The sequence below is a fragment of the Phalacrocorax aristotelis genome, chromosome 4, assembly GCF_949628215.1.
Source record: "Phalacrocorax aristotelis chromosome 4, bGulAri2.1, whole genome shotgun sequence".
NCBI lineage: Eukaryota > Metazoa > Chordata > Aves > Suliformes > Phalacrocoracidae > Phalacrocorax > Phalacrocorax aristotelis.
This window is the reverse complement of record NC_134279.1, coordinates 44,483,664-44,508,488: the sequence shown is the minus strand read 5'-3', so window position 1 is coordinate 44,508,488 and position 24,825 is coordinate 44,483,664. Positions and strand designations below refer to the sequence as shown.

Genomic DNA, 24,825 nt, shown 5'->3' with positions numbered 1-24,825 from the left:
CTGGATACGCAACGAGCAAGAAACACTAGTCAGTTAGTATAAACTGCTGCCAGGAGGCAATCCTGGTACCCTGTTTCCTCCTTTTCTGTCCTCCCAGCTATGACAAGCATTTGCAGCTGTAGCTAAGCAAAGGACACCAAGAGCAGGAAGTGCAGCCACAGAGCAGCTGCTTCTTCAGCAGAGGTGCCGACTAAAACCGCTACAGGCTGCTTGCTGCCTTTCCTGGTTGATGCAAATCAGGAAGACTTACAGGTAGGCTCATACCCATATTCAAGCCAGTAAACCTGTCTAAAATTCTCTACGTGCCCATGGGAAATACTCTATTTCTTAAATGTTTTCCCAGACTTTTGGAGAGTATCTGTCCCATTCCTTGCTATGAAAAGGTCCCTCTGATATTAGTTATCCCAGCCCTCTCTGGAACAAGCGTTCATTCATCCTGCTCCACAGATCCCAATCAAAAGTAAAGCTTTTACTTTTCGTAAAGACTTATGCTTAATACACTGAAAAGACTTTTTATTCTTCCAGGTAGCTGCATTATAAGCAGTTATTAAAATGTTTTATAATACAGAATTGCATGTGGGCTGCATCAGTGGCACTCAAAACAAGATCTGCAGACTGACTGACAGATAATGAACTATCACTTCTCAAAGTAGCTGTTGGCAGTCCTAGAAAGGGCCAAGCTTCCCTTACTCTAACACGCTAAGCATGCAAAATGCTGTAAAACAGAACCGCCACTTCCTTCAGGCACTCACAGAAACTGACTCCAGAAGGTGTATTTGAGTTCTATACAGGTTAAATAACTATCACAGTACCTCAAAAAAAAAAAAAAAAACAAACAACACAGAAAGACTATCTTCTGGTTTAAAAATGTTTATTTAAAAGAAAAGGAGATCTATAACCAGACAGCCAGGAGAGAGAGAAAAAAAAAAAGTTTCCTCAGTCGTCCCTGTCCCCATCCCCCCCTCCATTACCCTGCAATTTACCTTTCCCTTTACATTTCAGCTTCAATGTTTTATTTAAAAACCAAAAACAAACAAACAAAAAAAAACACCAAAAAAACCCTGAACTTTCATTTCCTTTTCCTATGCTGTTAGGCCTGAGGACATTAAGTACCTTTCACTGAAGGGTCGTGTGGGATGTGAGAAGAAACCGCAATAAAATTTATTCACAATATACAAGTATAAAAATATCTTGCTTAGGATTCAGTATTATAATTTAATAACTTTTTGTTGTTTCATAGGTATCTGGGAAAGGTACAGACACATGCCCTGATCCTGTTACAAGAGGTAGAATGCCAGCATTTGGTACAACATTCCAGGAGAGAGTCAATGTGACATTCCTGTTTCCCCTGCAAAAGCAACAAAGACTATCAGCACATATACTCAGGTTAACCAATTTAATTAATGATCACTAATATTAAATAAATTAGGATACAGATTGTTTTCCTGACCCAGAAACAATGGTCTTTTTAATTTTACAAAGTTACTTCATGAAGTATCACCTGTTTTCCAGGTAAGGCTTTTTTTTTTTCTTTACTGTTATCTGAGTGTATCACAGAACCAATTCTACACAGACAAGAATAGTGGAGCAAAAACCCAGACACCTATTGCTCATATTAGCAATGCATCTTCTAGTCTACAGAAGAAACAGGGTATCTTGTATCCCAAGGTCATCTTCTAACACTCAAACTACAAAGATGCAATGGACTTACAGAGTATCAGATAGAATACAGGTACCTTACTACAGCAACAATAACATCTATTAAATGCAAAGAATGCAGGTAAATCAAGACGCTATGAGTAATAATAACAAAAAAAAAAAAAAAAAAGGATTTACTTACTTGAGACCATTTCCATCATCAAAGAAAAAGTACTTCGACTTCATGTCTTTTAAGAACAGCCTTGGGTTATCTCCTCTCAACATGATCTTGTCCCAAAGGACCACCTGGTTTAGAGCCTAAAAATACAATTGTAATTAAGTCAGCAAGATACCTTACGAGATCATATTCAGTCACTGGAATTTCATTATTCATCTAAAAACCCTGAAGTTGAAGTACATGTTTGCAATCCACAACTAATTTAACAAAATAACGCTTTACAGGGAGGAAAACTAGTACTAGTACACACTGATGTGTGGCACAGAAAAAACAGAAACAACAAAGAACAGCTCAGTAAAACATCAGAAAGCCATTTAAGAAAAGTCATAAGCTTTCAAAGACTTACAACCTACGATGGGTTTTCCTTTTGAATTGCAAAGGTAAGTCGCTTTTAAAGCTGTATTTAGACTTCGTTTCACAGGACTTAAATTGAGCTATCTTGACACTGTCTAGGTATTTAACATTTCCCCAACTTTAACGGAAAAAATCTCTACCTAAACTGCAAGTGTAACCCCAAGAATTGTATGAACAATTCAAAAGATGTATCCCAAATTCTTAAATATTTGAAACTTTATACTGTTCTGTTAAGTAGTTAGGTGCTAAACAGTCTTGTTTAGTACCTTCTAGAACAATGCAGAAAAATATTTCTCAATATTTGTGAGAACTAGTGATTTATGTGGAAAAAATGTAAAAGAAATTACTCAAGAGAATAAAGTCTGAGACCCTAATAAAGACTCCTAAAAACTATTGTAGTACAAGCACAATATCCACCAGCATGTATAAAATAACTAAGGCACTTTTAAGAAAAGGAAAGTAGGGAGATAGTTTTGTGCAGCAAGTTAAGAGAAAACCCCAAGCCTTCACTATATCCTTGCAATGTGACCACAGTAGCTTAAACTAGAACTCAGTGGTACCACAGCAGCACGGTGTTTCATTCAAATGCTTCCACAGGCTGTTCCACACAGCTCCTATCAGATCACTGAAAAAACCTTCAGCTATCCAAAGTGAAATATCAGTAGCCACTAATCTAGAGGATGCAGCAAAGCCAATCGTTCTGAGAAGTACAAGAAAACATAAATGTATTATGGGGCTACCGTAACTGGTATGAACAAACACTTCTATGATCTATGAACAGAAGACCTACCAGACCTGGCCAGACCAAAGGCCACAATATCTTGTTTCTAACAGCAGTCAACTGCAGAACGTTAGGGAAACATAAAATGGACAGAGCAAGTAAGTGGGAAAAAAATCATATTATAAGTGAACAAGGCATGTGTTACTTTTCTCCCACTCTGCTGCGCACATATCAAGTTAGGTTTCATGAGGGTTAATTTCCCACCATGCAGTTAAACTGTCAAGAAAAGAACAATCATGAAGGCCAGTAAAAACAGTCCAAGCTAGTAGGAAATGCTGGTGCCTTAACTCTTCCCAGCAGAACTTCAGAATGTTAAAAATAGCTGCAGTACAAAATGGGTAATTGCTTCAACTTTCTTTTTGATACTTACATTGTTTTTTGTTGAATATTCTGCAGACAAATATAGAAACAATTGTTTAACATTCCAGTCAAATATACTCTGCAGATGTATGCGAGTTAAGAAAAATAGCATATTGTACTTACATAACCTTGTTTTATTTTTACTAGATCTAAATAGACTACGATAATTACGGTGAGTTCTGATCTTTCAACAAACTTCAGCTTATTTATAAACCAGAGGACTTCTAGGAGTTCTAACATATATTTCAATCATATTAAAGTGACAGGCTTTTGGTTTGTGGGTTTGATGGTTTTTGGTTGGGTTTTTTTGTTTTGTTTTTGGGTGGGGTGTTGGTTTTGGTTTTTTTTTTTGTTTGGTTTTTTTTTTTTTACTCTTTATGAAATCTAAGAGCTATTTCCAACTCCAACTGTGGATCGAGGTACAATAGCATTAAACAATATATAAATACAAAATTGGCAGAATGTAGAGTTCACAGAGCCTGTAATGCCCACACTAGAGAAGTTGTTAGATGGGAAGTACTTCATATTGGAAGGGACACCAGGAACTGGCAAATTTAATTACCTACTTACTACAGAGAAAGCCAGCTTAGTAGAGTGGAACAAAACTCTGCTCAGATTTTTTTCATCAATAGTAAAGAACTGATGACTGCCATTTGAGACTGTCAGTATAATAAACCTGATATTCTAAATACTTGCCTGTTTATTTAGCAATAAAACACACTATGTGTGACTGCTAAGGAAAAGACCTTTTAACACACAAGAAAGATAAGCTATAACCTTTTATTTCCCAGTCCTCTTTTTTTTTTGTTCTGTTTGCCACTATCTAAAAGAATAAATTAAACAGATTTCCCAACCAGCCTCAAGACCTGTTCTGTTCTGTTCCACTCATCCCAAGACTGAATCACATTTTTAAGTCACTAATTCAAAAGGCAAGCAAGGAAAGAAATAATTAACTGCTGTTGCTGCAAGAATAGCTGGAGATATTTTACTTGAACATTTTTGTCACCTAACTCAACAACAAACAAGATTCTGAAGATCTCCTACAAAGGACTTAACGCTTGCTAAAGTTAGCCACGAATTAAGTAAGCTAAAAAGAGTTTGTGGAAACCATCTCCTCCCCTTTCCTTTCCCTAGTTTCTTTTTCTGTCATTTTATTTACATCTTCCTAGGACTAATAACTTGTTTCCATTAGTTAAGACAGCCCATGTACCAGCATCTCCTTACAAGTTTTGTTCAAAAAAAGCTACCAGAAAGTTGTATTGTACAACTCTACACACTGCAAGGTTTACATGCCCAGAACGAAAGAATAAGTCAGAATTTTTATTAAAAAAACCCAAAAGTCTTAAAACTACTTCTACTATTAAAAGTAATTAAAACATGGAATCTTTATGTCTACATAGTGTAGACTAACCCCTGCATAAGAACATTTCTTTCAGAGGCCCTGTCCTGTCTTGCTTTGCCTCCCCCTATGCACACTACATACAATTCATCAACTTTAGAATGTTAGTCTCTGGTTTTAATATGTATAAGCATTTCAGAGGTAAAATTCAGAAGTTCACTTCTGCTTCCAGCTGATAAAAAAATAAAATCCCTCTTATTCCTGTGCAACACACACCTGCAAAAATGTGATTAACCTGTCTATCCAGCATTCACATGCATGCAAAATTTGTATTTTGTTTGGTTTGCTTACACAATGCAATATTATCCAAAACAGGGAAATCAAAACAGAGGTAATCAATGTCCTGCCTAACACAGTGACAAAGACCAGCAGACAGGGAAAAATCTCAGGAATCTCTGCCCAGCTGCAAAGCAAGGCTCAGTGTAATCACCTGAGGTAAAGCATGCTGCCTCATGTTTGGTGCTGACTTCTGCAGAAAAAGGATTTTTTGTTTGTTTATTTCAGGACCCTAAATCCTAAGAATGATTCCCTTCTGCTGTCAAAAAAACCTACCCAAAACAAAACCAAACAAAAACACCCCTACACAACCCTCTTTTCCCAATAAAAAAATAGAAACAGAAAAGCTGCAAAAAAGTACAGCAATGAGAAAGAGGCCAAAAAGTAAAGTGATAAATTTTGTCATATCTCATATGCTTCCCAATGAATTTCATACTATTCAGTGTTAAAGATTTGACCGTTTAACATCTAAGCAAGTAAAGGATTACAATGTCTTTTTATTTTTAAAGGAAGGCAGGCACTTGTATGCAACTATTACGTGGCCAGAACTCTGAAAGTCTCACAACAAAATAAGTTTGAAAGGTGCACTGGAGTTTCTAGATTCAGTATGACAGTCAAAATGGTATGTTATATAGAACCTATAATTAATTCACACCTCAAACCACCAACAGAAACTTCGCTTAACAGTAATACTGTCCAAATATTAAACTGCACTTTCCATTATTAGATACAGTGCACTTCACTTAAAGCCTGATTTTAAGAACAGGCATTAAAAAAAATTAAAAATAGAGAAAACAATTCGCCCTGTGTCATCTACTTGAGACAGAACAGCTATTCCAAGTTATATTTTACTGCCCTAGCTATGTAAAACACTACTTTTCACTGCTTTAAATTTATATTTTAAGACAAATTGCTAGTTTTCCACAAGTCCTGAGTATCTGAAGATTATATGGTAACAACAATAGATGTCAAGATATTCTTATTTCAAAACGTTCGCAAACCATTTTTTTCCATTAAGGATATCTGCAGTAATGTCAAATGTGACGAATCCCAGATCACTTCTTTCTCTAGGTCCAGTGAAATCTTCTACATTTTTTCTAAGACAAAATGAAACACAAGATTATTCTTTCTCATTATTGCTCTTTCATGCATTACATAAATTACGACTCTTACTACGTATTTCCCTCATCCATTTTCTGTACATTCTTTTAAATACTTTTGGCTAAAACATAATCAATACTACAAAATAAAACCTGCCTTCAGAAAGTACAGCGCCCCAGTTTTGAATGACAGGCCTTGCCACCACAGTAGTCTAAGTTATACATATAGCCTATAGATGTTTTCCTGTTAACAAAAATCTGTATCTATCTGTACCGAAACTCCACTACATTTCATTTTAGTCAAATATGTGTTAGCCACCCCGAATACATAAAGCTGAATGGAACACTGGCAGCATAGCTGCCTGCTGTCAACCACTTTCAATATTATTTCTCAGTTTTCCATTAAAAAAAAAGCCTCTAGTGCTCAGTCTCATAGAAGACACTCCAACCACTCTGACAAAACAGAGCTCATGTTTGTAGCTCACACAACTTACAAGATTTCTCCCTGGAAAATTCTCCCTGTACTTAAGTAGCAGTATAAAGAAAATGCTTATTTTCTTCTATGTTATGGAAAATCACATCATTTTCAAAGACCTTATTACAAATCCACATTTGGAGGAACATCCGACATTGCCACACTAAACCATGTTAGAAAAAGAAACTGGAAAATAACAGAGACACAGCAGATATTTTCATACGTATTCACAAAGCTTATCAATTTACCAAACTTACCCTCTACAAAGAGGAATACCACAAGCCGGCTGAGAATCAGCTATGAACCTTAATTCCTCATGTAACAAAAATTTTATGCATTATGTACTTCTTAGTTACATTTATTCCAGTTTGAAAATTTGTCTACTAAAATATAATTTCATTAAAACAAAGCTTAGTAATCACAAAGAAAAAAGTTTCCCAGCAGAAAAAAAGACTTTTGGAGACAGTAGTTAAAAAAACACCAGCAAAACTTCCCAATTTAGGCCTTGCTATGAATTTCCATCCCTTTGCAAAAAGCAACATATTTTTAAACAGTAACCCTTATCGAGCATTTGGCTGCATTTCTGAATCATTGTCCATCCAGTGGAGTAATGATGCCTTAGGCCTGCGGTGTGCACAACTCAGAAGTTCAAGAAATGCAACTAATGTATAATGCCTCTCATTAATACCAGATCTGTGCATTATGGAAGGGACTGCCACAGCACTATAAATTTCATCCATGTTAAGCATTAGTGTGCTACCTCATATACGTCAAGCTCACTGGAACACTCAAAAATATGCTTTTATGATGGTTTTATGCTCTTCGCAATCCTCAGTCCAGCATAAACATGGGGCTTATTTTCTTGAGATAGTAAACGAATCCAAAAGGCAATGGTAGTTCCCTCTCTTTATTTGCATTTACCTCTCCATCACTCCTGCCACGTACCTTGGGGCTGTCCAAAGCTCCATGAGCTGCTTTAGCTCAGAAACTTGGCCTAAACCAAACTAAACAAACTCATTACTCAGGTTAAAACAGCTCAGCATCCTGTGAGCCCCATTCGCTTGTGCAGCTCTGGTAAAGGACCGTATGGCTAGAAGCAGCGGTAAACACCTCCACTTTTTGGTGGCAGGATCAGCTGCTCATGACACTACAGCCCTCCACATCATACACATTTAGCTTGATGGAAGTTTCCTGTGGCAGTTTCCTTTTAAAAAAAAAAAAGTTAAAAAAGGTTCCCTTGGCATAAGTTTGCATCGGCATATTGTGTCATGTGGGCAACATTCTTTTGATGTGGTATTACATATTGTGCACCTGGTGCATTTCACAGGAACATAAGCCATCCCAGTCAGTCTACTGTCACAGAGCCGGCAAAAAAGAAGATATGTGGAAAAACAGAAGGGAACTACTAATTTAAAAAAAAAAGAAAAAGGCAGTAGGGAGATAAACCGTACGTTCATTCAGGACCTCGCACCCTCAAAACTGTCAAAAGCAGTTCGCTCGCCTCCCCTGCAAGAGAGCCCCATCCGCTGCTCCCCCTCACAGAGAGGCGGCCGGTGCCCGTAAACAAGCACGCCTTTAGGCGGCAGCCCCCACCGCTACCCGGCCAGCAGCGGAACGCCCGGGGCCGGCGGCGCCGCCCCAGCTCCCTCCCTCCCTCCCGAGCCGTGAGGCGGCGGAGCGCCGTCGTGGGGCTCCCTCATTGGCCCGGGCGGAGCGAGGGAGCGGGCGGGCAGCGGGGACGGCCCCGGCCCCGGCCCCGCAGCCGGCGGAGCGGCAGCGGCGGCGCGGGGCCTCCGTTCGCCTCTGCGCCGCCCCACAGCCGGGCCTTAACGTCCCCTCGCGCGCCCCGGCCGTTACTCGCCCTCATCGACTCCTCGGCGAGCGGGGACAAGCCGCGGCTCCCGGACAAACCCTTAATCCCCACAGCGGGCTGCTGCCACCGCCCGGCCCGACCCGTCGCTCCTCCGCCACTGCCGTGCCCCTCCCGCCCACACTCACAGCGTGACCCGGGACACGGCGATGCTGACGGGCACGCTCCGCTCCTTGAAGGCGGTGGTGATGAAGCAGCCGAAGGTGAGCGCCGCCATCACGCTCAAAGAGAAGGCGAAGAGTGAGTTGGCCCGGGACAGCACCGTGTTCATCTCCCCGCTCGGCCCGGCCGCCGCGCCGCGCAGGCTCCCAGGCTCCAGCCGCTGCTCGAAGGACGGGCGGCTCCGGCGGGCCCGGCGGCAGGGGCTGGCGGGCGGCAGGAAGCGGGCAGCAGCGCCTTGGCTGGGGCCGCGAAGGAAGGGGCGCGCGCGGCCGGCGGGGAGGAGGGCGTGGCCTCGCCGAAGGGCCCGCCCCGCTGGGGCGGGGCCATGCGCCTCCCGCACCGCGCCTGCGCCCGCGGCGGGGCCGGTTCATTCCCCGCTCCTCTTCTCGCTGCCGTTGGGCTGCTCCGGGGCGGCGCCCCCAGCCGCGGCACGGCCGTACCTCACAGCCCGCCTCCTCCCACCCCGCGTCTCCTTGTGCCGGCTGGTCGGTAGTTCCGCGCCGCCGCGCCTTTGAGACCCGCGCCCTGTCCGGCATCTCTCAGTCTTGGGAGTTCGGAGAAGGAAACGCGTTGTGCTTTTTGGCGGTGGCGTGGGAAAGGTGGCTGGCTTCCACCAGAGAGCCTGCGCGGGGTGTCTGAGTCGCTCCGGTTGATAGAAGGGAGGAAAAGCAACCCGAAGACAACGCGTGCCCGCTTGGCTGTGTCCTGTTCAGCTGTGGGTGGTTGATCCTTCTATGAGCAGGCCTGCCTGCCTCCTGCGTGGGTGTGGGAAGGTCCCCGGTGCTCGGCCGCGGCCCCTCGGAGGCACAGCTGTGTCCCCCGGGAGCGGCCCCCAGCGGAGGCCGCCTTGGGGTTGCTCTGGGTACTCTCACCGTTAATACTAGCAGTATATATTTGTGTCCTGGTTGCTTCGTAACTTTCGGAAAAAGAAGGGTTGTTACGTGTTGGAGCATTTTTTGCGAATTGTTTACCACCTGCTACATCTCTAAGTCATTTGTTTTTAGAGAGAAGTTGGTGTTTGCAGCGCTGGTGGGTTTTGCATTTCTATAATAAAATGTAAATAACATTGAGGTGAAGGCTTGGGTTTTTTTTCATCTGGTGTCTGTGTCTTGCTTTCACTGGTATTGAGCCTTGCCATTCGCTACCTTTTTTCCTATAGGATGTTTCTATTCATTTCCACTTCGTTATATACGTACTCTGTATGTAAATCACCTTGTCTAGAAACCTTGTTTAGCAGCTGGGCATGTAACTGGAATCCTTTTTGTTTACCAGATGGCTTTGCGATGCCATACTCTTTGCAGGATGAGGCTGTCTTTAAGCTTACACCTCTGAGTTGGTTGAAATTTCACTTCAAATTGGCGCTAGCAAAGCTTAGCTTATGTATCAAGGTGGTTTCTAACTCCTCTTCCTAGGCCCGTACTTGGCGCTGGTTCCTGCTCCCTGAACTTGCAACATTTTAAGTCTAAGAACTTGGGGCAGAGAGAGCCTATACAATGGGTTTTTTTTCCATATTTCATTGTATTAAGTGCACCAGGCCTGATTAACATGGATTTCTTGGGGTGGACAACAGGTGTCAGCAGTGGTTCAGTTATATTTAACATCCTCTTCCCAGCCCTAAGATTCCAATACTGTAAATAAGGGGAGTAGAAACAAGAGCTGGGATACAAGGGTCTAAAAAGGTGGAAGGCCTCACGGTGACTGAAGGGATGGGGAGAAGGAGGTGTGGACTGTCAGGCTATTCTGAAATGCATATATTCTTTAATGATAGTGCTGTTTCTTTTCCTCCCCTGTAACTGAGAGTCAGGTCTGTGATTCAGGGAAGAAAAACATTTGCAGACAAAGATAGGGAATGGAAGAGGAAAAAGATTTAACTAATCCACTGTTTTCACCCAGCTTGAATATCTATAGCACATCTCTGTTCAGCACTATTATTAAATGTAGGATGTGAAGGTACTTATGGGGATGTTCCTTGCAGTTGAGAACCTCTGTTTTGCTGTACTGTTGATTTCTCTGTGTCTCTGTCTGTGCATTTGCCGTAATGGAATCAGTCGCAGGCCCAAAGATGATAGGCTCTTTAGCAACGTTCTGATGATAAACTCTTTACCAGTTTGCATTTGGTAATTCTCAGCCTTCCTGATATTCCAGAAACACAGAGTTTCTTATGTAAAGGTTTTCGTGGATTTGTTATTATTTTATGTTTCGATTTGCTATTCAAAACATTAATTGTTGTGAGTTGAAAGTTTCTGATTTATGGTCTGGAATGTAGTGTTACTGAAACCTTGGATAACTGTTACCGAAAAGTAGCTACTTTTCCCCAAAATATTTGAAGACTTGGAAGTAACAAGGAAGGTTTTACTGCAAACTGGGGAGCCTAAGTGTTTCAGAAGTTGCGAAATCTCTGCTGTGATCAAAAAGGTAGTGCAAAATGTGAATGCTATTCTGGTATCTACAAGCAAAAGGCTCGATTGCCTTTGCTCTTGCTTTTAGTTCTTACAGTTGCTGTTTAGTTTTTCATAAGATATTAACAACTCTGCTGTTGGGGAAAATTTAAGTAACTAAGGCAGAACTTGTAGGAGTAAAGTAGTGGCATTTCCAAAGCAGCAGTCAAGTACCTGGGGAAGACCAAAATCAAAAGACTTAGCCAAATTCATGTTAGCATGTGTTTTTAAGACAAATGACTGAATATGGCTGTTGCTTATCTTGTTTTGGTTTTATTTTAGTAGAACCCTTAAATAAATGTCACTTAAAAGCACAGTGTGCAGGGGAGGACAGATGGTGTAGTTTATTCAAGGACTGATCCGTTACTGTTTTGGGACAAAGAAACCTTCTGTACTTTTTAATTTACTTTAAATCTTGCAAAATCAAAAGAGAAGAAAAATTATCAAATTAAGAAGGCAGTTGTGAAGGACGAAAGGAAGAGGATTATTCACATTAACTGTTTGCTGGTAAGTTCCAAGTTGTTCTGTGAAAAGTACAAAATCATTTTGCAAAGAATAGTGGCATAATAGTAATGTCAGAAGTCACTGTTGGCTAAATAAGTTGGGTTAGTCTGAATGGATCAAATACTATAATTATGAAAACAAATTTATTGAATCTTGGGGAGGCAGAACAGTTTGGGAGATCATTTCCAAGATTCAGTGGTGTAAGGTGTTCAGTATGCCTGAACAGTTTACTCAGGCCCAGACCAGTAGAGCAGCTGAGGCCTGGCAGTGCTTAGGCTGATTTTTACTTCAAGAAATTTCATAATTTTTCATTGCAAACTAATTGAACAAAATGCAGAGATGGAATTGGGAGCAGGCCTGAAACATAGAATTCTCCATTCTTCTCCTGTTCTTCCCCAGAATTATCCAACTTTGGAATGGTGTTCTAATGCACTCTTTGATCTATTAATCATGTGGGTTTTTTTTCCCTAGTGTTGGCACTTCAACAGGATTGATCCCAGTGAGCAGCTGATGATCAGCGTAGTCTTCTGAGAGAGTGTGGCTTGCTTTCTTTGGTTGAGATGTTTCTCTTCGGATGTTTAAGTTAGTGATTCCTTTAATCACCTATAAACAAAATGGCAGTTTTTGACATTGGCCATAAACAGAGATTACTGTGAGTTCTTTGGTTTTCTGCTGAAGTCAGATTGGTTCCGATGTGGTACACACAGATAGGAGCTTTGAGGTGGCTGAACGTTTGGCGTGTATGGTTTGTGAATTCCGGGTGAAGAGGAGGTGTTAACTGCAGCCCAGGTGGTAGCACTTTTGGCCTTCTTGGGGCTTAAGTTTCTAATTAATTTTACAGGTGAATGTTTAGGTGTCTCTGGCATCTTTCACACCTAGCTAGTTAGATGACAACTGTATAGATAACTCTTTTTGGTCTAGGGCCTTGTATATACTTCCTAAACTTTACCATAAATGTCTAAGTCCTTTATGGAATTTGTCTTTTAATTTTTGAAATGTAACTCTTTAAGAGACAGTACCAACATGCAGCTCTGGGTATGCAAATGAAGAGTAAAATAAATGTGGCCATGAGCAACTTGCAGAATTTTTCTGTGTTGCAACACCCCCTTTCAGTTAGCACCTCTTCTTGTGGGCCATTTTTACAACTAGCATGGAAAAGTTGTGGCCAAGAGAAGTAGTCTTTCTGGACTGCATTGAGGGTTTTTGTTTCTAACCTCCTTCTCACCTCCATTTTTTTGCTTTGGATCTACCAAGTATGGAGAATAAGAAGATAAGCAAACAGAAATTTTCACTTGCCTCTGTATTCTTATTGCTACTCCTCCAGCAATAAAATCTTAAATTAATGAGAAAATCTAGATTTCTGATTTCAGAATGAACTTGATATTTTATAACATTGTCTCATTTAGCGGCATAAGAATGCTTTATTGCAGATGGAACCAAACATTCTTGGCTCCAAAACCAACTCTAAGTATGTTTTGGAGCTCAACAGAGTTCATTTTTGGCTCCTGGCAGATTTGCTATTGCCCGTTCCATGGCGCGTGAAGCCATGTTAGGTAAAGTCCTCTCATACCTCACTGATTCAGCTGAAGCTTTCACACTTCATTGTGCTTTGCATTCTGTGGCAAGAAGCCTGTGTGCTGATCCACCTCACTCTATTTTACCTCATTCCCTAAGTCAGTTACACGTTCTTCATCATAAAGTATTTTTATGTCTGTTATAAAAGCACCAAGCAGAGACTGTCATGCCTCAGCTTGAGGAAAAGAATGTTTTGCTAGCTCTGTCACTTAACTGATACCAATTTTAGTGGATGGAAAAAACCTTTCTGATGTGAACACTAGCCATGAGAGTCAGCATATAGTTCACATATGCTTGCAGAATAATCTTTTAATTCTCATCCTTACCAAGTCATGAAATTGACTTTGTAATTTCCATTTATTAATTCCATTCATAGGCACCTGAATATACTTAACACTGAAAGGAGACAAATGAAACTACTTTTACTTCGTCTAGAAGAAAACCTGGCAACATTTTGACAAAAGTGGATATAAAGTTAAAGGAAACAAATGATTCCACTGTTTTTAGAAGCAGTTTGTAATGAAGAAAAAAAGCAGTAGTTAAATGATTGAAGAAGAATTAAAAGACAGACTATCATGTACAATAAAATTAACAATTTTGAAAGAAATTCAAATGGGTGACAGAAAACATTCACAACTCAGATATTATTTTGAGCAAACTTTTCACTTTAGAATTATTGACAAGCATCTCATCTTCATTACATAATTTAAAGGTCTTACACATACATAAATCAAAAATTACTCTAGATCCAGAATAGTTTCATAGTCCAGGTTGTATAAATTCAAACAGCTGAAGAGGTCTGTCTAGGTTTCAAAGTGACAGAGAGGCATTAGTTATAGGTGCAAATCTGGTCTTCTGAAAACTCAGTTGAAAGAAAATTTCCATCAAGTTAATTTCTCTTGTACTAACTGTGTATGTGATGAAAACTAAATCTTCACATCATCTCTCTTCTGGGTTTTGAATGTTACCTGTTCGTTTATTTACTTATTTATTTAGAGACAGCTATTTAATAAGAATATGTGACATTTTGTGCAGTTCATTAAAGACAAGTTGAACTGTAAAAACTGCAAAAACACCAGGTTCTGTTACATGAATTTAGGTTAATAGGGTGGTTACACTGCCTGCTAGAGAAATAAGTTAGTTCTGTCAGGCTAGGTCAAATGCCAAAAGCACAGTAGCTGTAGTATTACATACCTAAAGAAGAAGGTGAGTTAGTTGCTGAAGAAGGAATCTGTGAAATTCTATAGACATGGTTGGTGATGAGAACATTTGTTTGGACCCAAGAAAGGAGCTATACAAAGGGAAAGAGATGCAAAATGAGGAGACTCTTCAGTGTTGCACTCATAACAGCCCTATCAGTACATTGAGCCATCAAAAATTACAGCTAAATACCCTTATTAAGATGCAGCCTGTATGTGCATTTTGACATTCCTCTCTCCTCATAGTTTGCTGCTACTTTTTAATGGGAGGTTACTATCTCTGTGGCAGAATGGGTAGTAGGGAATGTGAGTGGTCTTTTTCAATGTGAGGTCCAAAAGGTTAGTTTAAACTCATCAACAGTTTAAATTGCCAGGTTTTGAACTGAAGTGGCTGAATACCAATGCACGTTCCTTCCTGTTGATTTCCAGGAAGGGAGAAAGAGGAGCAGGAACCTTTAGCTGAGGAATGGAATGGGCAGCTGGAGGTGGTAACTTTCTAAACTCCTGGGGGGTAAGATTTGCTAGAGTTTGTCTGTCAACAGCCTGTGTGTGCCTGCTGTCTGACACGTTTCTGGTTTTAGTGATGTCTACAAGTACACACGTGACTTATTTTGGAATCTTCTTCTGTAATACTCTTAATAATTGGGTTGTGTTAAGTATCCAGGGAGGACTGAAACAAATACTGTAGGACAAACTTACTATGCTTCTTAGCTGAACTCGGGTTGAATTTACTTGTAAGCAGGTCAGTTATACCTGCTTCCCTTCCCTATAGAACTTTACTGTCAGTGATCAGATGGACTGGTTAAGCAGATCAAGCATGCTCATATGATAATGTTGCTGATAGCAGGGATTTTTTGATGTTAGACTCGTAGTTGAAGTGGAGTCTATCACCGTTGTGAGAAGCAGCTGTCCAGTGGGTGTATGACAAAGTGATGCAGCTCTAAAATTTCTGCATATTCTTTCAGAGAACTGAGAAAGTCAGAAAACTGGAACTTTGTAATTGCTTAACTATCTGAGTTACTGTTTATGTTTTTAAATACATGCGATACAGAGAATGTCTGTTATGTCTAGAAGTACTGATTGATATTAAATCCTTAACCAGTAATTCTGTCCTCTGGAAATCCAGATATGCAAGTCTATGTTAGAATTATTTTCTAAGATAGGAGTAGAATTTTCAACAGAAGGAAAGATAAAACACCTGAATAAAACCAATTTAAATTAACTAGAAGTTACCAGTAGAATTAAGAAAACTTTTCATGGTGTTGCAAATGAAAGGTTGCATCATTCATGTACCAGAAGAACTTGATTTGTATGGAACCTGAACTGTATCAGAGCACTGATTTAATACAGGGTAGAAGAAAAAAAAAAAGTATTGCCGTGTCCACCCAAAGGCATGAATTTGGACTTCCTGGAACAGTTTGAGAACTGATGGAAATAATGTGCTACACCAAAATACAGAGAGAACCTATTTCTGTAACAAAAGTTTGTGCTGAGAATATGGCTTTGTCATGTGGTCAACTAAGTCTGTAGAATTTTTAAGGATAGAAACAGTGTGCAGTGAAAAAGCAGTTCAGATCTGAACTGAGCTTGTTTGTTCTCTTACTTTTCTTCTTTTCATTCCCCCAGATCAGTAGCTCAAAGTTTGTACGTCAGCCACCTCTCCTCTTCATATTTTACAAAGGAAGAGTAGTATCTGGGTTGTGCTAATGGGCTTGAGTTCCTGTTTGGAAAAGGACTCAGTAGCTGTTTGACGTCTTCCAGTCACTCCAATTTCTGAATTTCTCATACCTATCAGATAAATATGATTTGTTTGTTTTTCTGTGCCTAAGCATAGATGCATGATATCCTTAACTTATGAAGGATATTACTGAAAAGAACATTTAATATTTTTTAAAAGTTGTTTTATGGTGTGTCTCTCTTTTTGCCTTAGCTTCAACATTAGCTTAAGGTAACATTTTGCATAACAACATATGTGAGCAAAGGCATTTTAAAATAGTTGCTCTATGTCTAGATTTATTCAGTTCAAGTGTTTTGAATATAAAACAATAGAAAAAATTGCATAAAGAACATACATCATGGAGGACACAACATAACATTCAATAACTTTAGATGAATCAGATAAAATTTCGGTATTGAGGATTAGCATCCTATGCACCTATTAAAATACAAGTTGGCAGCTCGCTAAGCAGGTCATTTTTCATGCTGAATTAGACATTGCTTTTTTAGTAGCTCAGGCTCCTCAGCATTTTTGAGTCCTTCATCAAGCACTGCATGCTTACGTCAGGAGCTCAGTACTAGAACTTGTGGCTTCTGGCTGATTTTATTTTAAACTCTTTCTGTTTCAAGGTCATTTCAGAAGTTTCTCCTGGTGGGTTGTCTGTAATGTATAAAATAATGCATTCTTCAAAGCACCTACGAGCTCCTGTTCCTCTGCCTGGCATCCTATTTCGTCAAGCTATCTCCCATTATATTTGTTATTAGCCAGAAGTTTCAAAACCAGGATGATCACCTTAGCTTCTTGTGTATTTTTAGCCAAATCTCTTATGTGGAGAAAGTGAAGTGTCATACAAATAATTCCTTAGATGGTATTGTATATCTTGTCTTTAAAAAAAATATTTTCACTTTCAGACATTTAGATGCATCCCTAAAATACTGAAGAAAACTGTTGAGGCAAACTGTAACAGAATTTGTGCCATGAGTATAATTACTCTTCTACAGCCTATATTAATCTAATTTAAGGATATTACTTTAAAAGGTTTAATTAGAAATAAGTATATTTTCCAGAACTAAAGAAACAGTATATGCTATAAGAAATCATATTTTACAGTCTTTAGTATTAAAAAATGCCTTCAAAGACTAAATATTATATCAATTGTGTTATTTCTCTTGTGTAACTTGCCTTACTGAAAATTACACACACCGGTCTTCTAAAGCATTGAGGAAAACTTGCCAGAATAAGTTTATTAACATGTTTATGTAATTGATCATAGAAGATAGAGCATACTTTTTTCTAAAAGTTACTCAGGTTGTGGGAAAATTGCAATAGATTTCACAAACAGTTTGCATTAGCGTAAACAGGTGCCGCTGCTGAATACTTCTTTCCGCACTTGGCCACTACACAGTAAGGCATTAAAGGGCAGGCTAAGTTGTCTGAGCCCTGGATTTTGCAATTAACCACTTTTATAGTAATAATAAATGGCAATATTTCTACCTTGAATATACTGGTTATGTTCTTTAGAAATGATAAATGACCAAGCTACATTAAAAGGGAATTTAAGAGCATAAATTCCAGCAGTTTTAAAAATGGCTTTAAAATTTAAATAGTTAATTGCCAGAAATGGGGAAAGCATACCAGAGAATTTTTACATTGTTCTTGTTTTATTTGCTGGGTATATGCTAGCGTGTCAGGCTAGGGGATCCTTGTCTGTTACAGTATCACTGTGTTCTTAAAAAATATTAAGATTTTTTTGTTTTATCTACTGTGTTGCTTGGTGCCATTGTCCTGTGTGCTATGATAAAACCTTAAATATTACAGTAATTTTACATGCTATCCCTTTTGTAGCCATTAAATGAATGAACATTCAGTATTTCCCTTTGTTTAGGTTTGTTATCCAAATTTTGTATTAAAAGAAAAATTATTAGGTACCTAATTGGTGTCAGTATTGTTTTCACCAGAATATCTGTTTTGTTAATAGTGATGAAGTAATCTTCAGAATACTCCTCTTGAGTGGTCCTTTTAAACCCATTTTACAAGTGAGGAAATGAGGCAGAGAAATTTCATTTCTAAAAGTCAGAACTCTACAGGAAAAGTGAATGCCCAGATTAAGCCACTGCTCTTTTCAAGTGCTTTGATACTTTCATAATGTCGTATATTTGTTACATATGGCTGATGTGTTTCTTTTTGGAAGCTCTCACTGTTCTGCTCTGCTGCAAGACTAGACTCCAATTGCTTCATGTTGCCATGCAATAGAAAATTTGGAATGTTTACCTGCCAGTTTTTTACACTCTTTCATGGCATCACATTGACTGTCAGATCCTTTATTTATTTACTTATGCTTCTACTTTCTGATTTCCATTACAACATCTGTAGTTTTCTGTTCCTGGTTCTCCCAGTCTGCATGGGCTTGCTCTCAGCTATTTTGTGTTCAAATCTGAGTATTCACAGTGTTGGTCCTTCCAAAATGCTGTGTGAGTGTTAACATCTGAACAGTAGTTCTGTTTTCATGACTGACTGCCTGGTTAGCATGGCTTTGCCAGCAAACTGTAATGGCAATTTCTGCAGAGCTTTAGTAGCCTTGGATTGGGATGAACTTGGTTTTTCTGTGCAGTTGGGAGAGTTTCCAGTTAAGCTGGCACATGAGTTATAGACCTTTAAAAAAGAAGAAATATTATTAGAAGAGTAATTTTGCCATCTTCTTATGAGCATGTGTGAACTGAAATTCTCAAAACTCATAATTTCTTTCATTTTGTGTAGTTTGTAGCTAAGGAGGGAAAGTTTAGAGAGGACAGAAGACAAGCTTTGATACAAGCATAACTCTCCTGCTCAATTTTCCTGTTGTTTCTAAAAGCAAAAGTTTTACAGATCGATGAGGATTTTTGAAAGAGCACTTACAAAATACTACATACACCCACAGCCTTATTTTTGAAAAGGTTTTTGTTACTTTTGTTGACCCGTTACAGAAAAATTCAACCTGAAGAAGGCAACCTAACAGTTGAGAAATTTCTTTTCAGTGATATATCTACTGCAGTTATAAGAAGCAGAAAACAGTATTGTAAGGGGAAGATTAACTCTGAGCGCTGCTGTTAACTCCAGCTGTTATTTATAGTAATTGCTATTTGGATTTTCGCCTCTGCAAAGAAAGACTATTTTGTTAATTAACAAAACGTGGGGAAAGTCCAGATGAGAAAGCACAGTTACTGGATGACATGATGTGGAGTCAGGAGAAAAGGGGTCAGGTAAACACTATAAAGAAGGAAAATGTTTTCCATGAGATAATTATGATTCTTCCTTATTCTGCATGGTAAACTTGCAAAACAGGTGCTTAAGATGGCTGGGGAATTCTGTGGACTGACTGAGTTAAGCTTAGTAATACTAGCAGAAATATGGAAGAAGCAAGAAATTCCAATACTGGATGTGTTACTAAGGAAAATATCATTTCTATTAATGATTGGAACGGAAATTGGCAGTGGCGGCTCAGAACATAATGCCTATTTATCCTTATGGAAAACATGACACCTCAATTCAGTGTCAGATAACAATGTGCCAAATATAAAAAGGGATTTTCATCTGGCATTTTAAGTACTCACTCCTGCTTCTAACTATGGTATGAGAGAGCAGTTCCTATTCTGGCTGGATGAGAAAATGTCTATAAATGAAATTTAGGAGAAAATGCGTATATTTTTTTACAGATTAATATAGTTTACAGTGTAAACTGCTTTTCAGTTGCCTTTTCTAGTTACTCTTTTGACTTATGTGGATTAAATTTTTTTCAAAGAAAAAGACTGAATGTCTGTTTCTCTCAAGATAAGCACAATTCAGTTCATGTCTGTTTAAAAAAAAGTATTTATTTATTTCTAAGCACATTTCCTTTTATCATTGACTTTTCTTCATTTAGATAGGTTTATTTGGATGTAGTTTCCAGAAAACATTATAGTTTCTTACTCTAATAAATTACTCCTGGAGCCAGATAAGAGGTCCTTTATTTTGCCATTTTCCTTTCAGAAATATGATTTTGTATCATATCCTTAATGTCTGTTTTGCTGTTCATTGAAGTCAGGGGAATCTGTGGATGCAGTGACATTTGGCTCATACGCTCTGTTCCTGATGGACAGTTGCCAACATTCTGAAATGTTTCTTTCTGATCATCAAACACGAACCCAGGGTAGAACAGAAAGAGTGTTTCAGTTTAAGCTTACTATGGGTAGACTATTTCAAGCTATAATTAAAGACACACTATTTCATTTATTGAAAAGGAAATATAAAAGTTTAGAACAGGACCCTTGCCTATGTTGCCATGATTCTTTGTTTTAGGGTTATAGCTTGCTTAGGAATCTAGTTCTGTCCTGCAGCTCCTCAGTTTGTATCATGCTGTGACACCATTATTTACTCAGCAATTGCTCCACTAATGGAACAATTTGTGCGTAACTGCTGATGACTATGAGTAATAACTTAATGGTATATAAGCAAATTAATTCTTAAAAAATCTGAGGAATTTAGATTCCCCTCTCTAAAACTGGCCTGTTATGTCATAGGTTTAAAGTAATATGATGCAGCACAATGAAATGTGTGTCATAAGCATTAGAAATTTTCCATGTTGTATATTTGTCACTGCATTTCTCTCGTTTTAATTACATTTTAATTTACTTAATTTTACATGCTCTGAGATCTTATTTGTAAAAATATCTAGGGATTTGATTTTTATAGTCTCCTCTGAATACTGTTTTTTGTATAATGCTATAAGCCACGTATACTAAATATTTTCATTCAGCCTAAAAAAATAGTAAGACTGTCAAAAATGTTATATATTAAATATTTGTTTCTTTATTAATGTGTGTTTCAAGTATTCACTGATGAGATTCTAGTTTTTTAAGAAAAAAATAGTAGTCTAATGTAAAATGAAGTAGCACAGAAGAGCAATTGTACTTAAGGAGAATTTTAGCAAAAACTGATTACCTGAGTTACCTGTTTTAGTACATGAAATTGTGCATCTTAATAATACTTTTGACAGTGCATTTTTAAGCATTTATTAATAGGGTAAATAAATGAATTGGAAATGCAGAATTTGGAATGAAACAGACCTTTTAAGTGGAACAAGTCCAATCCAGGATCTTGGAACCTGTGTTTGTTTTATTCCGTCCCACTTGAATATCACCAGGCTACCAGGAGCGGTAGTGAACTCAATACTATGTACAGTATAAATAATCGTCATATTTTGAGCAGCAAGCATCATGACCAGCTGATATTTTCTTTCCTCGGGACCAGTTGTTCCCAAGAGTGCGCGGCTGGAGCCATATGATCTTATCAACACATTTGAGAGCCCTACCCAAACACTGAGAGAGATTTTGCTGCAGCAATGACTGTCATAGAAGAGAGTCGCCCTTTTGCCCAGCAGCTATCCAATGTCTACTTTACTATACTTTCCCTTTTTTGTTTTAAACTTTTTGTGAAGATCAGCCTCGCTATACTTAGTCATTTCTACATTGTGAAAGGAAACCGTAAAGAAGCAGCACGGATAGCTGCTGAATTTTATGGAGTTCCTCAAGGACAAGGTATATTTGCACTTACTATCTTATCACTACTGTTTGTGGGTTTTGTTGTTGCTAGGGTTTTTTTCCGGTTAATTATTTATCTGCTAGCCTCATTTATATTCAGTTTGTCAAATGATATGTGTGAGTGTGTTTTTTCCTGTAGTTCTTGATGTGTTTTTGTAATAAAAATTATCTGAAGGAGTGTTGTTAGATTACTTAAGCTTGGGGGTTTTTGTTTTTGTTTTAGATTATTAAATTCAGAAAAAAACTGAAGTATTACAGCTGATGTTCTGTTAGGGGAGAGGCCTATACTTAAGATGGCTATATTTGAGATTACCAAATACTTCTCAATCTAAGACAATTTTCCAAATTGCTTCTAAGGCTCCCCGGCTTACCCATTTGTGGTTGAAATTTTCCATGCTCGGCATGTGATTATTTTGCAACACCTCAGTGAAACTAGTCCAAATATTTCTGAGAATTATTTCTTGTTTAAGTTAAAATTTTCTTATAATTTATTTGAGAAGATATAGTCCTTCTGTACTTTGAATTAGTTAGTGTCTTGGCACATATCAGGAAGCTTACAGTTTGTCTGGGTGAGCTTTTGGGCCTCTGTGTGGAAACCCATCAAATTTTATTGGGCTGAAAGCTCCTGTGAAAATTCCTTTTTCTGTTTGCTGAAGCAGAACTTTGGCAGAGCTGGGCACTAGTGTTTCCCCCAAGCTCATCTGTGGTAAACCAGTACCATTTTCATTCAATTCTTTTTCTGGGTCACAGATGCAGAAAACTCTCTGTTCTTGATTGTGGTATCCTAGGGCATGACTGAACCATGTTTTTGCTCAGCTTGGGATCCCTGCTGCCTCACTTGTCTTTGATTGTTGTTCCTCATATTCTGGGATGACATCAAGTTTGAGTCAGGCGATGGAACAAAAAAGACTTGTCTTGCCTCTTATTGCCTTCACCACTCATCCTTAGGTACCGTGAACAAGAAGAAATAACCCAAGTTAATACAAAGGGGGAAGCTGTAGAAAAGATCCAGAAACAGTTTCAAATGTAAAGGTCTTCTCAGTAGTCAGTGTTGGGACAGAAGTTAAACAGTTTGTGTGTATGTGTTTAAATTTGCAAACCAGAGGGAGGCAAAGCAGGAATTAGCTTGCTTTGCAGAAGATTTACTTGAGATGGATTTATATTATGTGTTCTCAGCACAATTTAGAGAGAAAGTTCTGAAACTCAGGGTTTTTACATCTGAATATGTTAATCACATAATTTGAACTATTACGCGCGCGTGTGTGTGTGCGAGTATGTGTACAGATATGTATACGTGGGGGGGTGTGTATGTGTATTCGGTACAGTAGGATGGTAAGGACTGACTGTCTATCCCACTGGCAGAAATACTCGCAGTGAATGTGGTAGCCCTCACTTGAAATCAAGAAAATTTTTTTGGTGAAAAACTGCTGGCTAGCACTAAGGCAGCTCATTCTGGGAAGACTGACATAGAATCTGAGTAAGGAAGGAAAAAGACTGGGAAAAACTAGAGGGAGGGGAATAACATGCATCAGGTTGGAAAGTAAAGTGATCCCTACAATGTTACCTGCTGCTGAATCCAGGAGACTTTAGTTTGGTCATTCATCAAATGTCTGGACTATTACATCTAAATAAATGTATATTCAGCATTCTAGTAGCTGGCACATGCAAAAGATTAAAATCTATCACTCTTATAGGCTACTGTTTTGCTCGGGTAGCAGAGGCTTATATTGATTTAAAGGCTCAAACATATGGTAGAGTTCCTGCTTGTCTGCTTGGTTTATTAAAAAAAAATAGCTGATGCAACTATTTTGTGCTTAAACTGTACTTTTTACAACTCGACACCAGTGTGTCTTAATTTTTCACTGCCCAACCTGCAGTGTTTGGGTCTGGACTTGCAACAGTCCTAAGTACATGTTCTGCTAATGTTACCTACTCTGTGAATTCAGTAATTTCTCGAGATTAACGGGACCAGTCCTTGCTCTTTGGGATGCAAATATGGCTCCTCAAAATTACTGTTTTCTCTCATCTGTTCTATACCTTTGCTCTGTGTTTGTAGAAAGGGGCGTGATACTGTCTCTGCTGACACCATGTTGTGGGATTTAGTTTGTTTATGTTTGTGAAATACAGTACAAAGATACCTCAGTAAAGTTTATACAATACCATGTAACAAAATATCCTGTTCTAAGTAACATCTGGAAGATGTACAATAAGTAATATGAAACTACAGCTTGTAACGTTAAATGGTAAAATTAAATACTGAGTATCCTCCTAATTAGCAATCCTGTTCTGTGTTTTTTATTAAGCAATAGAGAAGCCTCAGCAGAAAAAAACCAAAACAGAAAAATGGCCTATTATTGTCTAATTGAAGTTTATAATGTTTCAAGAGGTAATTCTAATTAGAGGAAATGTTAGTTTTCATTTTCTAGTTTTAACCTGATTATGTACTCTTAAAATTCTATTAGTGCTGGTATTTTCAGTCTGCTTGTAATACTACAAAATTACTTTTTGCTATTATAATGGCTCGGCTAGGATAGAGTGCTATAATTTTGAAGAAAAGAGCCTTTGGAAGTAACGTGCTGCTAGGCACAGGCATTATTTCGTATTTACTGAATTGAACTCTTGAGTTAAAATAAGCCTTTCTTCTACAAAGCCTGTATAATTGAGGACGTTTGAGGTACTAAGCAGTAGTACTTGGTGGAGTTCCTTTTATCAGACTGAAGGTATATAGGTCAGTATGGGATTTGAGGCCCAGGGATCACCCATTTCGTGGCTGACTTTTTGTGGCTTGTTCTTTGTTGAATACAAGGAGACAGTTTTACCTGTGTCATCTGCCTACTGTGGTCTTGTTGCTAGGTATAGTAGTGAAACAGATCATATTCTGTTCCTTAATATTTCAGGAATATTTTCTCTTTGGTATGGATAGTTACCAATCTACCCTGTTAAATCTGTCCTTTGGATCTCATATATATGTGAACAGCTGGATAGGGATAGCATCCCAATAATTCATTAGTAATTCTTGTACTGTGTGTGTGGCACTGAAATTAAGAACTAGATCCATGTTCACCATCAGCTAAGACCAGAAAAGTGCATATCAAATCCCTACTAATTGTAAGTCACATTACTTTGTTTATGGAGATGAAGTCTGAGTAAAATTGTTTTTTGTGTACAGCTGAAAGGCACCTTG

General features: G+C 38.6%; 2 protein-coding genes across 4 annotated transcripts in view; one reads left to right on the top strand and one right to left on the bottom strand.

The window, feature by feature from the left end:
• Positions 1 to 854: 854 nt before the first annotated feature.
• On the bottom strand, positions 855 to 8,954 carry SPCS3 (signal peptidase complex subunit 3). Its single transcript, XM_075091172.1, has 5 exons — positions 8,620 to 8,954; positions 6,070 to 6,143; positions 3,382 to 3,458; positions 1,841 to 1,956; positions 855 to 1,348 (listed from the first exon to the last, which is right to left on the bottom strand). The coding sequence occupies exons 1-5, from the start codon at positions 8,760 to 8,762 to the stop codon at positions 1,216 to 1,218; spliced, it is 543 nt and encodes a 180-aa protein (XP_074947273.1). The 5' UTR covers positions 8,763 to 8,954; the 3' UTR covers positions 855 to 1,215.
• A 12,488-nt stretch (positions 8,955 to 21,442) lies between these two features.
• ASB5 (ankyrin repeat and SOCS box containing 5) overlaps positions 21,443 to 24,825 on the top strand; it is a 28,677-nt gene continuing 25,294 nt past the window's right edge. For 2 of the 3 annotated variants that reach the window (XM_075091168.1, XM_075091167.1), the window contains exon 1: positions 21,443 to 21,638. In XM_075091168.1, the coding sequence (XP_074947269.1) occupies positions 21,443 to 21,638 (196 nt within the window). The remainder of the gene's footprint in view (positions 21,639 to 24,825) is intronic. The other variant, XM_075091171.1, reaches the window with a different exon arrangement.